We start from the raw sequence: 16,183 nt of genomic DNA on the forward strand, positions 1-16,183 counted from the left end.
GAAGCCTTGCCTCGCTGAACGCAGCCGCTGGCTGCCTGGTGCTTTGGAGCGACCGATCAGGCAGGAGGAGGCTGGAATGGATAGAATATAACAGGAGAAGGTACCCTCTGCTCTGCGGGTGGGCTGTGTCTGAAATGAGCAATGTTACCAAGTGAAGGGTGGGAAACGGGGACTTTCTACTCTGGTGGCCGGGATTTGTCCGGTGTGCAAGATGAATGCTCTGCTCTTAATGGAAGCAAGAGTCACTGCAGTGCAATAATTCCTAGGCTGGTAATGCCTAGCTGATAAATATTCAGTATCCTCTTATTTCATGTAGTGCTCCGTAGCCTGCCTCGCTGTCTGTGTCTATCTAAAATACAGGCTCTGGCTCCTTCCCTCTGCAGCCCATCAAAGGCTGCGTCAGGCCAGGGGAGAATTCCCATGGGGCAGGGGCAGAGCAGGGTGGCCATGAGCAAGCTCCGCTGTCAGTGGTGTGCTGGGAGTAGGGCCGTAGTGGGCGCCACAAAGACAGGTCTGTGTGGTGCTGCCACCCATTGGCAGCCTGGTTTGGGCTACATGGGGGCAGTTTCAGCTGCTGAGCAGGCCAGACTTGGCTCAAAGCCACCTGAGCACCCCTTGCCCCTGGGATTTCAGGTTTGTGCTGCATCTCCAAGAGGCACCGACAGAAATCGCTTCATCCAACAATGAAATGTGGCCATTTTTGGAGTGGGATGTCACAGCTGCTCAACAGCACTCAGCTCTGCACAACAGCTCAGGAGAGAAATTGATGAAAAAAGCCTTAACTGCGGGAGGCATGTACGTAAGAACATAAAAATGGCTATGCTGGGTCAGACCAAAGGTCCATCTAGTTCCACAGTCTGACTGTGTGTTGTGTGAAGAAATACTTGCTTTTGTTTGTTTTAAACCTGCTACCTATTAATTTCATTTGGTGATACCTATTTCTTGTGTTCTGAGAACGAGTAAATAACACTTCCTTATTGACTTTCTCCACTCCAGTCATGATTTTATAGACGTCTATCATGTCTTCTTGTCTCTTTTCCAAGCTGAAAAGTCCCAGTTTTATTAATTTCTCCTTGTATGGCAGCCGTTCCATACCCCTAATACTTTTAGTTGCCCTTTTCTGAACCTTTTCCAATTCCAATACATATTTTTTGGGATGGGACGACCACATCTGCACACAGAATTCAAGATGTGGGCTACCATGGATTTCTGTGAAGGCAATATGATATTTTCTGTCTTCTTATCTATCCCTCTCTTAATGATGCCTAACATTCTGTTCGCTTTTTTGACTGCCGCTGCACATTGAGTGGATGTTTTCAGAGAACTATCCACAATGACTCCAAGATCTCTTTCTTGAGTGGTAACAGCTAATTTCGACCCCATCGTTTTATAGGGATAGTTGGGATTATGTTTTCCAATGTGCATTACTTTGCATTTATCAACACTGAATTTCATCTGCCATTTTGTTCCCCCATCACCCAGTTTGGAGAGATCCTTTTGTAGCTCTTTGCAGTCTGCCTGGGACTTTACTATCTTGAGCAATTTTGTATCATCTGCAAATTTTGCCACCTCACTGTTTACCCCTTTTTCCAGATCATTCATGAATATGTTGAATAGGACTGGGCCCAATTCTACCCAGTCCCTAGAGCAGCTGCTCTGCTAGCAGAGCAGGCCAAGGAAACATACAGCTGGTCCCCGGTATACGTTGGGGTTGTGCTCTTAAAAAGAGCAATGGATGTATGCCAGGGACCCACCAGTACAGTTCTGTACAGTACTCCTCTGAGAGTGCCCTGTCACTGCTTCTCCCTCTCGTAGAGGCATGGGGACTAGGGGTGCGGGGAATGCTCCAGCACCCCCAGGTTTTACACGGGGCTACTGGCCCCGTGCCCAGGCTTCTACTCCCCAGCCCGGGTCTTGGGTCCTGGCCACCGGCCCTGCTCTTTGGCTGCTGGCCCCGTGCCTGGGGCCCTGTGCCCGAGACTCTGTTCCCCGGCCCTGCACCTGGGGCTTGGGTCCTGGCTGCTGGCCCTGCTTCCCAGACGCCATGCCCAGGGCTCTTCTTTTGTGGCGCTGGCCCTGCTTCCTGGCCACTGGCACCATGTCTGGGGCCCTGCACTCAGCCCCCTACTCCCAGGGCTCTGCTCCTGGGGTCCGGCCACTGGCCCTCCACAGCCAGGGGTCTGCCACTGGCTCCACTCACGGGGTTCTGGCTGCGTGCCCAGGGCTCCGCTCCTGGCCCTATGCCTACCCCTAGCCTTTGCCTCCTTACCTCTGTCGGGAAGGGAGGGAGTTGACTGGTAGCCCTGTGGGGCCAGAGGAAGACAAAAGTATACACTACACAATAGGGGAACATATTTCTATTCACCTCAGTCCCGATCTGCTTATCCATTGTTTGCAACCTACAGTACAGTTCTGTTCCCCTATTGATGAGCGAAAAATATGTGCAACAACAGATAAGGGGCAGACGTATACCAGGGACCCCCGTACTCCACCCAGCCAAGGGCAGGATTCCAGATGTCTCATTGTGTGCTCTCCTCCCGCTGAGGCTGATGGATGGAGTTATTCCTTGCTTCATATACATTGTGATGAAATGTAATGCTCAGAAAAGATATAGGAGGGAATGATCTCATTGTTTTATGGCAGCATTCAGGACATTGATTGGTCCATTAATAACCCTTCCTATGGCCCAATCTCCCAATAAACCACTTGAATATTGATAAAATGCTTGCTAGTAGGTTGAAGAGCGCAAAAGTCCTTTAGGCTACAATTAGGCATTAAAACAAACACAGTTCCAGCTAATTAATCTCTGATAAACACGCCAGCTCTAGAAGGCACAAAACCTGTGCGTGGACTGAGGCTGTCTCGTGGTGATGCCTGGATGTTGTGATGCAACTGGAGCAGGTCAGGAATTTTTCTTTCTTTTTTCTCTTTTACAGAAAATGTGGTTTCTGTAAAATTTAAATTTTCCATTGGGGGAACATCCATCCATCCATCATCAAAACTTTTGGTTTCAGAATGAAACTTTTGGAGTCAATTAATGTCAAATTAACCAGTGTCAGCCTGGGCTGCCATGGTACCGTGTCCCCCCAGTTCTCCCAGGTGCCTGGTTTCCTGTCTGGACTGTGGTGCACCATGGGCTCTCCCATGGATGAACCATGGAGGCACATCGTGGGAGTCCCGTGAGCACAGTGCATTGTGCCAGGTGTAATGTGGCTGGGTTCTCATCCAGGTTCTGCCACTGCCTCTGTGTGTGATCTTATGCATATGACTTGTGCCTCCATTTCCTTCCCTGCAGGGTGTTGGATGTAGTGTCTGTACATGCTCTGACGATACAGAAGGCCAGGGAGTTCAAATGCTAAGTAAAAAGGCCCCGGAGAGGTTCAGTAGCCCCATTGGGAGGTTCTAGCCCTTCATTCAAAACAGCAGGATCCAGCCTTTTCCTAACCTCCTCTTGTGCTCCTGCTATCCGGCCCTCCATGGGATTGTCCTCCAGGTTGTGCTTTTCCCACAGGGTGGTGGCCCCAGCAGCGTGTGGGCAAAACAGTGCCAGGATCACGTGTGAGCAGCCATGCCAGGAAGTTAAAGCCCATTATGCTGGCTTGGGGGAGCATTTAGCCTCATTAAGGAATCCTGTGATCCATGGCTTTAAATTACAAGGCTTTGTGTTGGCTGCTTTCTGGGAACAAGGCATTGATGCTCGGCTGTGATTCCCGGTAGAGGGGATTGCCCTGCATGCTGTTTGACCATCTCCTTCCAGGGCTGTTGGATGGGTGTAAATAAGACAAGCTGTACTTAGAATAAGTCCAGATTCCACACTACTGATTTCTTTTCCACAGGGAAGCTGACTAGCAGGTAGTGACTGTGACCTTGTATTGCTCAGCACAGGGAACAGACCCTGGTGTCAGAAGGGCCAACTGTAGGAAACGGGATAACGCAGAGAAGCTTTGACTCGGGATTGTGTGCCCTACAAGCTGCAGTATCATGGCTTTCAGGATCGAGCCCAGTGGTGTGTTATCTTAATTTTAACCAGTCCCTGCTGAGCAGCTGCAAACCACTGGATTCTCCTATTCCCACCTGGCTGATAACTTGCTACAGACTAAGCTGGTTGGGAAGCAAGGCCATGCAAACAGCTGCGTTTGCTAGTGAACAGCTTCCTAATGTGTATTGTTGTTATCTTTCTTTGTTTACAACAAAGATTCCCCTGTATTTACCAGGACATTTTTATAGAATTGCTTATATTAACTAAAAAAAAAAAAAAAAAAGAGCCAATCCAGAGCCCTCCTGTGAGCTTTTTGTTTCTTGATTTATGGGTATAATGACTTCATTACATCCTGCTGCTAGTAAAGACACGGTCCCAACATTGTCTAGAAAAACGGAAATAAACGAGGCTCCAGAAACAGTAACTTTATTTTCCTTTTAAACTGTTTTCACCAATTAGGGCGTAAGAATTTTTTTGCATTGCTGGGGTGACTACGAAGTCTGGCCCCTCTCTCCCAGGATCTGCGTTATTGAAAACACAGAGCTCTGATTGCCTTTCCCCTTGCAGGATCTGCAAGGGGGAGGCTGCATTCATAGTGCTGTCCACAGTCGCTGCCGATTTTCTGGAAGACGTGAAATTGACCATCTGTTGTGCAAAACCTAAAATCTCCCTAAACAATGTGAAATTCAGATTTTCTGCCAGTGCTGAGCTTTGTGCAAGCATGGCTTGGAATCCAGGGGCCAGCTGATGTAAATTGGTGTAGTTTCATTGGCTTCACAAACCTGAAGACCTTGCCCGGTGCTGGGGGGAAATCAGGAAGTGGGCTTGGTCTGACGGAGGGAAGGGAATGTGATGGTTGTCTGGCAGGCAAGCATGCAACACCTTCCAGATCTGAGGAGTGTTGCAGTTGTCTTCATGTGCCAGTCCCTGGGGCAAGGCCCGAGTGATTCCTTTTTCATGCTCTGCAGGAATGCTAAATTTAGGGGTATAAAACTGGTGAAACTGCATCTACACAGCAAAATGAACTCAGATGAACAAAACCGTTTGGATAGTAAAAATTCCGGAATGTGTGCTTTTTGTATCATCTCTTTTTATTTCTTTTTCCAGACAACCTAAAGCACTTCAGGGCAAGAAAGATACAGCCGTTCTATTTATAGCTGGCACCACAGCTGAGCAATGTAGTTCACACTGCAGCTTAGCGCTGCATAAACTTTGAGTGCTATGCAATGTTTATATAGAAATATTTCAGAACTGGGGAGGAAGGAAGGGCATTATATTTGGGACTGGGAATCACAGCTCCCGTTCCAGCTGTTGACATTCCCAAAGGGTATGGCAGTGTAAGGTATCTTTGTGCGGGTGGAAAAACTATGGTAGAGACCTTGCAGATTCTCGGAGAGTTCAGGATGTTCTAGGCGTGTTCAGAAGCTTGTGTCCCATGCTGAGATGTGTGCGTGTGTATGTTTAGATTTGTCATCTGTGTACAAAGTCCAGGCTGTGGGATGAGAGGCGATCTAGTCTGGACCTCAAGGTTGAATGTCTGTAGAAATGATCCACCTTCCCATCAATTTGTTTCGGGTTGTCTTTGTAGATAAGAAGCAAGCTTATCAAGTCTGAGATAACAAGCTCAAGTTTCCAGGTGTCAGCTGGGGGATTTGTGTTGGCACCACATTTCGGTTTTATGTAAATTATTCTTTTCCTATTGGTGCAGATGTGTTTTTTTTGTAACATCAGTTTCACACCCACTCACGGAGTGACTGTTCCTGCTCCCTAGCATGCTAAAGCTGTGGTGGAAATGATGGCGGGGCTGTTCGATTATGTTGATTTGATTGAAACATGCTTGATAAGAATGCCCTTCCTTTCTTCATTGTTGGAATTTTCCATAGCACAAAGTCTAACAAACCAAAAAGTGAGTGGAAATTTTTCTTTAGGTGTGTGCTGTTACCTTTCGACTCTCTCGTATGGTTGATCATAAACACATTTCACTGCGTCAGTTTTGGTTCTGACCTATAAAATCTGTACACACACCCACACCCTTTTTAACATTTTTTTTGCTTTGAGCAAACAAATTTCCCCCCCACAAGGGAAAAGCCAAAGTTATGCAGGTCTCTGGTCTCCTCCCAACCCCTGTGGGGATCTTATGTGGCTTCTGTCACTTTGGTATTTGCACGCCGCACTCCTTACCGTCCAACAACCCGGTGAAGTAGGACAGGCTTGTTATCCCGGTTTTACAGGTCCATCGCACCAATTAAGAGATGTCTCTTCAAAAGAGCTGATGGGTGCTGAGCTCTTCTGAAAACCTGTCCCCAACTGCAGGTGCTGAGCACCTGGGAATGTGGCCTTCTATGGCTCCATCAAGGTTTCACAACGAGTGTCTGGCTGGGCTGTGAACCCAACCCAGTTCAAAGCCTCAGCCACAGATCCTCCTTCCTGAGGCTACTGTAGACCCCTCCTTGGGGCGAACAGCATGTGTGTAATGCTGGTCCCTGATCTCTCCTTCCATCCCCAATCCTCCCACAGGATCCAGGAGCTTGCTGTTTGGGAACTCAATGAGCCTATTTTTGTTTTGGGATCTTCTATGCAAATCTCCTTCCTGCATGTCCAGTCCCAGGAACCCGCCCTGCAGGTCATTCCGATACGCAGCAGCCTCCAACTAAAAGAAGAGTCCAGCTGGAAACCTGTCACCAAAGAGCTGGCATGTTTCCTTCGTAGTCAGACCAAGTATAAAAGGTGGGGTTAACATCTCTCTAACTCTGGAGACTAAGACCCAGATCCTCAAAGGTATTTAAGTGTCCAACTCCAATGGGAGTTAGGTACCCGAAAACCCATGGGAAAGGCTGGACGTTGCGTGTGGCTTTTTCCTTGGCAAAGTGACAAACCTGCTGGAGTTCTAAACTCTTTGTGCCTCCTTGGCTGCCCTTTTGCAGCTGGCACCGATGAGCTCCAAATCAATCCGAATCTGTGTTGAGCCTGCACCTGGAATGCTGGGCGTGGCCTTGCTGATGACTCAGTGCCAAAGAGACCAGGAGGAGAGGTTCGAAGGGAGGGCAGCCAAACTCTCCGGAGGACTTGAGGCTAGGTCTGATCAGGAAGGATAAAGGAATGTAAAGAGAGGAGCGATGGGGAAGATAGCATCAGGGGGAGATTGACTGGTTCCCACACAGCTTGACCGTAGTCCGTCACGTCTCACCCACAGTCCCCTCTGCTGTCCCAGTCCCCTGCTCTTCGGTACAGCTTTGAATCCTGTCACGAGCTCCCCCGGCAGCTCTGCCGATGCCCCGCAATCTTGACCTGCCACATCCCTGCTAGTCCAGTCTTGCCCCCTCTCTTCCACGCAGCTCTGCTCCTGTGCGTCAATCTGGCTGTGCAGTATTGACTGCAGGTCAGAAGGATCCTGCCTGTTCCATCCCATTGTGTCCTGTCACAAATGAACCCCCCTTCTGTTGGGGGAGGCCCTAACAAATTGCCTGCGCTCTTGTACCTTGCCACTAGCCTTGTTCCCTTGGAGATGAATGTGTCACTATGCCTATTCTCCGTCACTGGCCATTTTAAAATCCAGATTGGAGGTCTGGCTAAAAGCTCTGCTCCCAGGAATTATTTTGGGGCTGTTCTCTGGCCTGTGTCATACAGGAGGTGGGAAAGATGATCACCATGGTCCCTGCTGGCCTTGGAATCCATGACTATTTAAAAAGCATTTTTGAATGTTTAACAATAGCTGTTGAAACTTGTACTTGTGAAATCGCCTCCCCCGCAGATTCCGGATTCAAACTTGAGGGGCTGAAACTGAAAACTCCTTCTGGAGTGTCTCTGAACTCTTTAAATATTGAACCAAGTCTCTCCTCTCTTTTCCATCCTTGAATGTTTCTATTTTTTCGCCACTTGGGCTGTGGGAGAGAGAAATTCATTCAAACTTCATGCTTTAATTCCTCCCCCCCTTCTCCCTTGCAGCAGCTGTACAAATATAGTTCTTAAGCAGCTGAACAAACATCAGAAATAAAATAAAATAAAATTACCCCCCCCCCCTCAAAAAACCCCCAAAACCTCTCTGCTAGCTCAGCCTGGATTCTGTAATGTTACATAGAATCAGAGAAGATCAGGGTTGGAAGCGACTTCAGGAGGTCATCTAGTCCAACCCACTGTTCAAAGCAGGACCAACACCCACTAAATCAACATCCCCACTAAAACTACATCACCCAACCTGCCTGCCAGCTCCTTCCATCCGGGGCTCGGTGAGGGGAGCTCCTTTTAGACATTGCAGACTTCACCCCTCCCTCCCCCAACTAAACATCTGTTGAGCCAGGTGAGCCGGTGCAGCAGGCTCCATGACTATTGGCACTCTGCATAGGCAGCCCCTAATAAGCATGGCTTCTCCCAGATTGGGGGGAGGGGAGATCCTTTTCTCAGGAAGCTACTCTGCAAGGAAGTCCACGGTAGGGAGATGAATCCTCCAGAGATGGGGTAGAAACTGCTGTGCAGCCACACCAGCAGCAGGAGGGCAGGTGCCGTTGTGCTTTCTGCCAGGGATAAATGACCATGGTTCTGCTTCCAGAGTTCCACCTGCATTGTTATTCCAGGGCCTGGGCCTGGCTAAGAAACAGACTGTGAGGTCATGTAACAACATCCGGGACTTCGCCCCTCAGCTTCCTGGGACAGAGCACTTGCTGTGGGGCAGAACGCACCCGTCACGCTGCCGTTAGAGGAGTGCTGAGTATATCTGGTTAGCAGGGCCGGCTTTAGGAAGTGCGGGGCCCAATTTGAACATTTTCAGCGGGGCCCTGGCAGGGATGACTTAAGAAAAAAAAAAGTGGAAAAAAAAGCCTATTATTTACTTTCCATAACTATATAAATAATAAAATTATATATTATTTACATTGCATCATATATGCTGTTGATTGGTTATTAATGACCGCTGTTTCACATGTGTGGGTCCCTGCCACTCCCTGCGGGTGTGCACATGTGTGGGTCCCAGCTGCTCCCTGCCCCTCTCATTGAAGCAGGTGTGCAGGGTTACTGCCCTGGAACTGCAGGGCAGCAGTGGACATGGGGCTGGTTGGAGGCAGGGCAGGGGCTGACTGGAGGTAGGGTCTGGCTGCAGGGCAGGGCAAGGGGTGCGGGGCTGGTTGGAGATAAGGGGTGTGTGGGGCAGGCTGGCTTCAGGCAGGGCCGTAGGGGGGTGCAGCAGGGCTTGGCAAGGCTGGAGACAGAGGAGTGTGGGACTGGCTGGCTGGGGGGTGCAGCAGAGGTTGGCTGGAGACAGGGCAGGGTGTGCAGGGCTGGTGTGGGCAGCAGTGTGTGTGGGGCTGGCTGACTTTGGGCAGGGCCGCAGGGGTGTGTGTTGGGGGTTGACTGGAGACAGGGCAGGCCGTTTGGCAGAGGCTGGCTATGGGCACGGGGTGCAGGGCTGGCTGCAGGCAGGGAAAGCGGGACTGGTGTGGGCAGGGCAGAGGGTGCAGCAGTGGCAGCTGGAGCCCCAGCCCTTTAAATAGCCCCCAAGCCCCCTGCTGTCCCAGGGCTTTGGGGGCTATTTAAAGGCCCTGGGGCTCCCCAGCTTCTACCCACCCTGGACCTTTTAAATAGCCGCGGGAGCCCTGGGGAATGCATAGGGGTGGTGGGGCTCCGGCGGCTATTTAAAGGACCGAGGTGACGGAGGCAGCTGGTGCCCCACCCCTTTAAATAGTCCTAGGAGCCCCTCGCTACCTTAGGGCTCTGGAGGCTATTTAAAGGGCCCAGAGCTCCAGCCGGGAGAGCGGGGCCGCAGGGCTTTCTGCACTCCAGCCGGAGCTCCAGCTGGGAGAGCAGGGCCGCGGGGCTTGCTGTGCTCCAGCCGGAGCTCCAGCTGGGAGAGCGGGACCGCAGGGCTTGCTGCACTCCCACCTCTGCTTTGGTCAAGGGAGAGCGGGACCATGGAAGACCCCAGAGCAGGGGGTTTTTTAAGGGGAACGCTCCCTAAACAAGTCTCTTGTGACACCACAGATGTTTCAGTAGCATTAACACAACCTATATGTCAGGTGCAGTCTGGAATTTGTACTTATTTCTGTCTAAAAATACCAGCCTTGTCATTTAGTTGTTAGAACTGCTTCCGCAGCCAACAGCAAACAGAAGGGCTTTTTCCCTCGAAACGGCAGATCTGTTTTAATCAAGTGATGATCTGAAATTAACCAGAATTAATGCAGAGTAAAACGTGACAACGTTAACCTGCCTTTACGCTTGTGTTGCATTCTCTGGAGGATGCCTACATATTTTTCTTGCTAATGCATGTTTTTGCATTTCCTTTTCCACTTCTCCTCTAGAAATGCACGAAAGCAAAGGCTTTAGAATAGTGGTTCGCAACCAGGGGTATGCACACAGGTCTTCCCGGGGTACTTCAACTCATCTAGAGATTTGCCTAGTTTTACAACAGGCTACATAAAAAGCACTAGTGAAATCGGTACAAACTAAAATGTCATACAGAGAATGGCTTGTTTGTACTGCTCTATATGCTATATGCTGAAATGTGTGTACAAATTTTAAAGTCTGATTTTGTAGGCAAGTGGTTTTGAAGTGAGGTGAAACTTGGGGGTACGCGAGACAAATCAGACTCCTGAAAGGGGTACAGTCATCTGGAAAGGTTGAGAGCCTCTGATTTAGATGCTACAGTAATGTGTGATGGAATGAGTTAAAAATCTCTTGAGAGAGCTTCTTAAGATTGCAACCTCCTCTAGAGACAGCGAGGACCCCACTTTTGCCCTTGCAACGGCTGAACTGGAAATGCACAAATAGAAGATTTCTCTCTTCACAGCAACTTTAAATCATGCCTTACAGCGGGCTGGGGACAGTGCAGCTTGTGAGCGTATGTGTGAGCACTGGTGACCTCTGCTGGAGCAGAACAGATGAGTGGTGGTTCTAAGGGAGCTGCTCCTTTCTGCTTGCCAAGCGAGCATGGCTGGTGCTGGGTAGAGATGGGGGCATTGGTTAGGGCTGAGTTGGATTTCAGACTGTAAATCCATTATGCTAAGCTGATTTATTTTCTTCTAGCTTGTCTAGCTGTTCCAGTGTAGCCAATAAAGATGTCAGGACACATTCTGCTTGCAGCAGCACCTGTACCCTGACCCCAATTCCCACTGAGGCTGGGCACTTGTGGAGGGTTAGTAACTGGAGCAACTAGAGCAGGGATAGCTCAGTTGTTTGAGCATTGGCCTGCTAAACCTAGGGTTGTGAGTTTAATCCTTGAGGGGGCCACTTAGGGATCTGGGGCAAAAATTGGTCCTGCTAGTGAAGGCAGGGGACTGGACTCAATAACCTTTCAAGGTCCCTTCCAGTTCTAGGAGATTGGTATATCTCCAATGAATTTTAATTTTATTTTATTAACATCAAGGAGAACAACACTTGGGGGGGCTAGAGTGCCTCAGTTTCCCTCAGCGAGCAGCCCAAGGGCACAAAGTGAGTCTGTGCAGAGCCAGGAATAGGACCCAGGCGTTCTGACTGCGGTGTTCTGCTTTGACCATTAGACAGTATGTAACCATGGGATACTGCAAAACACGTCTTCTCTGTGGGACTTGCCCATTCGCAATGATGGGCCCTGAGCGCCACAGCTGGTTGTTACCCTCCAGCCCTCTGAAAGATTTCAACTCCTCTGAGATAAGCATTGCAAACAGAAACTGAGAGTGTGGACAGGCTGCTGCAGCATGCAGCAGAAGAGAGAGCGTTAGCTCGCTCTCCAAAACATAATGGGAAGCTAGTGTGGCCCTTGTATGTATAGCCTCTTCCCCTCTTCATAAAATAGTTCTGGAGTAAGAGAGCAGAGTGTGCTCAAGAGGAGCTGTTAGCAATCAGCCACAGTGTGGTGTATCCTTGCTAATGGGGCCACTAGCAGGATGGAGACTTTAATGTTGATGGTGTTGACCAGCTGTTGTATAACGGAATTTTGCTACTTCAGTATTCCAGATGTGTAACCTGTCTGGGGACTGTTTTCGCTGCAGCCCAGTCCAAGAAGTCCTCATAGCAGATTTCACATGTGTGTGCATGTGCTGGGAATGTATTAGTGGGCTGTATTTATTAATGCCATGCTGAGGTTGAGATTGGAGCTTCTCGGAAGTGATATGAGGTTCCCAGAGCAGCTGTAACTCGACGCGCCTGGATATTACAATGGGATCTTTCCTTGCATGACAGTCATAAGACACGGCGTGATGTGATGTGTGAGAGAAAGTTGGGTTTGAATGCAAACGTTAGTTCCCCTTGGGGCTCCTCCCAAGGTAAGCAGAGTCCAGCTTGGTCAGTGCTGCAGAGGGAACCTTGAAGAAACATGTCTAGCCTTCTAGGAAGAGCGGTTGGTATGTGCTAAGTGGCACTCTTTCCTTCTGAACCTGTACTGCATGCAGGGACCCTATGACATGGTGGAGAGGGGTGCTGTGCTTCCATCTTGGCAGATAAGTAAAATGCAAAGGCTGGAACTACAGATCCCAGGAGACTCAGAGGAACAGCTGAAGAATAATGTTGTGTTGAAATTTGCCCTAGGATAATTATTGGTGCCATCATGGTGTGCAATAAAAGGTTTTACTAACCCTTCCTTGACAATATTTGCATAACCGTTTGTCTGATTCCTGCTGATAAAGCCATGATGATGTGTCCTTGCCCGCTGACTCTCTTCACTGACCAATGAAATGCAGCCACTTCTGCGACGGATCGTGTCAGCTGATTGCTAGCTTGCAGCTGCGATACACGGGTTCTTGAGTGGGGCTCCAGGCTGAGGAGGGCTTGGGTTCTATTCCTGGCTCTGCTGGTTATTTACCGTCACCTTGGCCATGTTGCTGCACGTTTCTCTGTCTTGGTTTCCCTCTCTGCAAAATGGGGATAATGCTACCTTCGCTTTGAGACCTAAGGATGAAAAATGTGATACATGCTTTTTCAACCTCCTCCACATCCTTCCTCCTCATCCTCGCCCTCCATGCTTTGGATTCTCTTGTCATTTACCCCCACTGTCTCTCTGTTAGCAAATCCCAGTGCTACAGGGATGAGGTCATGTTCTGCATTTTCCTATGTAGTGTGTGCCGGCCGGCTATTTGTTCTTTGATATGTGCGCCCAGATGGGGTCCTCACTGCATTCCACACATGCTACTGCATCAGATGCTGTTCTGGGGAACATGCATCTTGTAGCCTGTCACTTAGGTAACACACACACGCCAGAGCTGGAGGTGGCTCGCGGCTGCCTCTGGGAGCGACGAGTGATCAGAATTTATGGAACAGCCTCTGGGCTTGAGGATTTGAGTCCTGCTGAGTTTGTTTTGAGTGGTTAAAAAGCAGAGCCCAGTTGGAATGAAGCTCGGAGTCTGTTCCCTCTGCCTTGTCACGGTACACTGACTATGTACAACATAGGAGGTGTCTCATACCTGTTATATGCTATTAGGTAACATTTCCCATCCTGCACTGCTCCGGTGGAGATGTGAGCCCTACCTGCCCTGGGCTGCTCTGATGGAACTCCTGGTATCTGCTTCCTCTGGTGTTCTAAGGTGTTCATATTTGTCAGAGTGAAGCTGGGATTTTCTAGGGGGAACGTCTGCTGTACTCTGAGGCAGGGCTGGCTTTAGGAAGTGCGGGGCCTAATTCAAACATTTTCGGCAGGGACCTGGCAGGGATGACTAATAAAAAAAATGTAAAAAAAGTGCCTTTCATTTCTTCCATGTATTATTTACTTTCCATAACTATATAAATAGTCACACAATTATATATTATGTACATTGCATCATATATTATAAATATCAAGCTGGTTAAGAGGAACTTTATTGTACACCTCAGGCAGGGCAGGGGGTGTGGGGCTGGCTGGAGACAGGGGCTGGCTGTGGGAAGGGCAGAGGGTGCGGGGCTGGTGCAGGCAGGGGTTGCAGCAGGGCTGGCTGCAGGCAGGGAGTGTGGGTACAGGGGGTACAGCCCACCCTGCACGGTAAGTGCCCCCTCCTCCTCTGTCCATCCACAGGACAATTGAACTCCAGTGATGTCACTCTGAAACATTCCAGCAGCACTAAATAAGCTTCTCTCCCAGGTGAAAATCTACTGTGGGAGAGCAACTGCTAAGCTGTGTGGTAATGGCTAGCGTGGGCAGGGGGCCTGGTTAACAAGATCATGCTTTCCTTGACCTACTAACGGAATGGGCAGCTGATGGCAATGCAACAGATCTAATTCTAATTGTGACTGTCGCAAAGGTACTGGATTGTAGAGCAGGGGAAGCTTGCTGAGTGATCTGAGGAGCGTTGCCTAGTAGGGTGGATAAATGGCTGGCTCACAAACAGGTTGTTGGATTGGGAGGATGTGTCAGGTGGCTCAGGATTCACATACTTGTCTAATGACCTTGAAGGCTAACTATGTTTCTGGCACTCTCCAAGCAAGGCGGTGTAGTAAACATAGATGATCTATTTAAAATACGAGGAGGGGAGACACTGCAGCGACACCCCATTCGGAGCAAGGAGATAAGGTTTGGTGGGAAGGAGTGAGCCAGGGAAAGAACAACTCTCAGCGGAGACGTAGGTTTAGAGTCATCCAGAGCTCCACTCCCAAGGAGAATGAGGATGATGTGTGGGCAACAAACTGACTGCATCCCACCGCTTCTCTTCTGGAAAGCCTAGATACTGCTGTGAGAAGCTGACCTCGTTTCATGGTGCACCTGGGCTGCTCAGCCCTTCCTGCAGAGGAGACATCTGCTGGTCCTTCTTTGGCTCTTACCTGCGTTTCTAAACTGGCTTTTGCAGTAACAGCTCTGTGATGAACGTGACCTCTAGATTAGCATCTGATGAGCTTTGCATGCCTCAGACTCATTGAGTCATGCAACACCCTCTGAAGTAGGTACGTGATGATGATGATGTTGTTTGTTGGATCTGTTTTACAGATGGGGAGCCAGAGACAGAGAGAGGTTAAAAGGCTGGTCCAAAGTGATTCAGTAGCCAGCTGGGTGCAGGAGTCTTGCTCTAACTACTAGGGGTTACTGCCTTCAGTTGCTGACAAGAACAGCATGCAATAGCATGTAAGTGGGGTTGCAAGTCTTATGAAAATCTGAACGTTGGAAGCGATGTTGCATGTCCCGTCAGACTCCAGGGGGAGGACGCAGAGCAATAGGAGTTAGGAACCCTTCCTGGAGGTCAGCTAAAGCTGGAATGACTCATGAGGTAGTTATAGCAACCCCATCAGAGATGAGGAAGGTGAGACAAGATGGCTGTGGATGGTAGTTAAGGGAAACTTTGGCTTACTGAAAGATGCTTTCTCCATCACTGGTTTGTAATCTCCAGAGTGATGGGGCTTCCGTGGTTTCCCTTAGCAGGCTAAGTTCCAGTCCAAATAGATCCTGCTGTACCTTTGCCAGGACTCACAATGGATGCCTATGGAACACATGCATCCGACAAAGTGAGTGTTCACCCACGAAAGCTCATGCTCCAATACGTCTGTTAGTCTATAAGGTGCCACAGAACTCTTTGCTGCTTTTATGGAATCACAAGGTTCCTGGTCAATCAGCTGAGGCCAGCAGTCCAGACAGGTCCCCATCCTCTCTAGTGCCATAGCTATTAACTGATTGCCCTGGGGGGAGGGGGAGGATCTTAGCATCAGGATCCCCACAGCATCACTGACGCTCCATGCACTGAGATGCTAATACATTACCAGAGACGCAGCAGACGCTGCACCGGGACTGGGCCTGCTGCTCTCCACAAGAGCAGCCTGTGAGTGCAGGGAAAGGAGAGGTGCATGTGCGTAAAGTTTTATGCCTAGGATCTGGTTCTTGTATATCCTTCCTTAAACTTCCCAAAGCAGCAGAGGTCTGTGTCAGCTAGATGCTAAGACCTGAAACTTATCAGAAGAATCCAGGCAATTCAGCTCAATTTGTTTTTCCTTGGGGCTGTTAAGTGTGCTGTGCCCCTTTGATAAACTAGATACGGCAGAGCACTCGCCCTGTTTGTTGGATCTAAGCAGCCAGGAGGTACAGCAGGGCATGTAGTTATTGCTGTGACAGATTAATATATGTAAACCTCCTCTTGAGAAGACTAGGCTAAGTCATCCTGAGCTGGACATTTTCAAAATCAGTCAGTGAGTCTTGCAGCTTGATGCTTATGGGTGGAGATGCTGCATTTCACCAGCAGTACAAATGGCTTTGAGTTTCAGGCACCAGATGCCCCCTGCTAATCTCAGGTAGCAGCTTCTGTTTCTGCTCAAGAGCTGGGATTGGTAGCATTGTCCAAGGTGAAATTACAA

The 16,183-nt window shown here is 49.3% G+C and overlaps 1 protein-coding gene across 19 annotated transcripts in view; it reads left to right on the forward strand.

The window, feature by feature from the left end:
* ST3GAL4 (ST3 beta-galactoside alpha-2,3-sialyltransferase 4) overlaps positions 1-16,183 on the forward strand; it is a 179,993-nt gene that overhangs the window by 75,921 nt on the left and 87,889 nt on the right. For 3 of the 19 annotated variants that reach the window (XM_050921686.1, XM_050921696.1, XM_050921695.1), the window contains exon 1: positions 14,081-14,788. The exons of 10 other annotated variants lie outside the window; for them this stretch is intronic. Coding sequence is in view for 3 of the 9 variants with exons in the window: in XM_050921692.1 (XP_050777649.1) it covers positions 15,315-15,343 (29 nt within the window). In the remaining 6 variants the exon portion in view is untranslated. Of the gene's footprint in view, positions 1-14,080; positions 14,789-14,824; positions 14,967-15,012; positions 15,344-16,183 lie in introns of those variants that run through there. 6 more of the 19 variants (XM_050921700.1, XM_050921693.1, XM_050921705.1 and 3 more) reach the window with 6 other exon arrangements.

This window comes from Gopherus flavomarginatus, chromosome 13 (genome assembly GCF_025201925.1).
Source record: "Gopherus flavomarginatus isolate rGopFla2 chromosome 13, rGopFla2.mat.asm, whole genome shotgun sequence".
NCBI lineage: Eukaryota > Metazoa > Chordata > Testudines > Testudinidae > Gopherus > Gopherus flavomarginatus.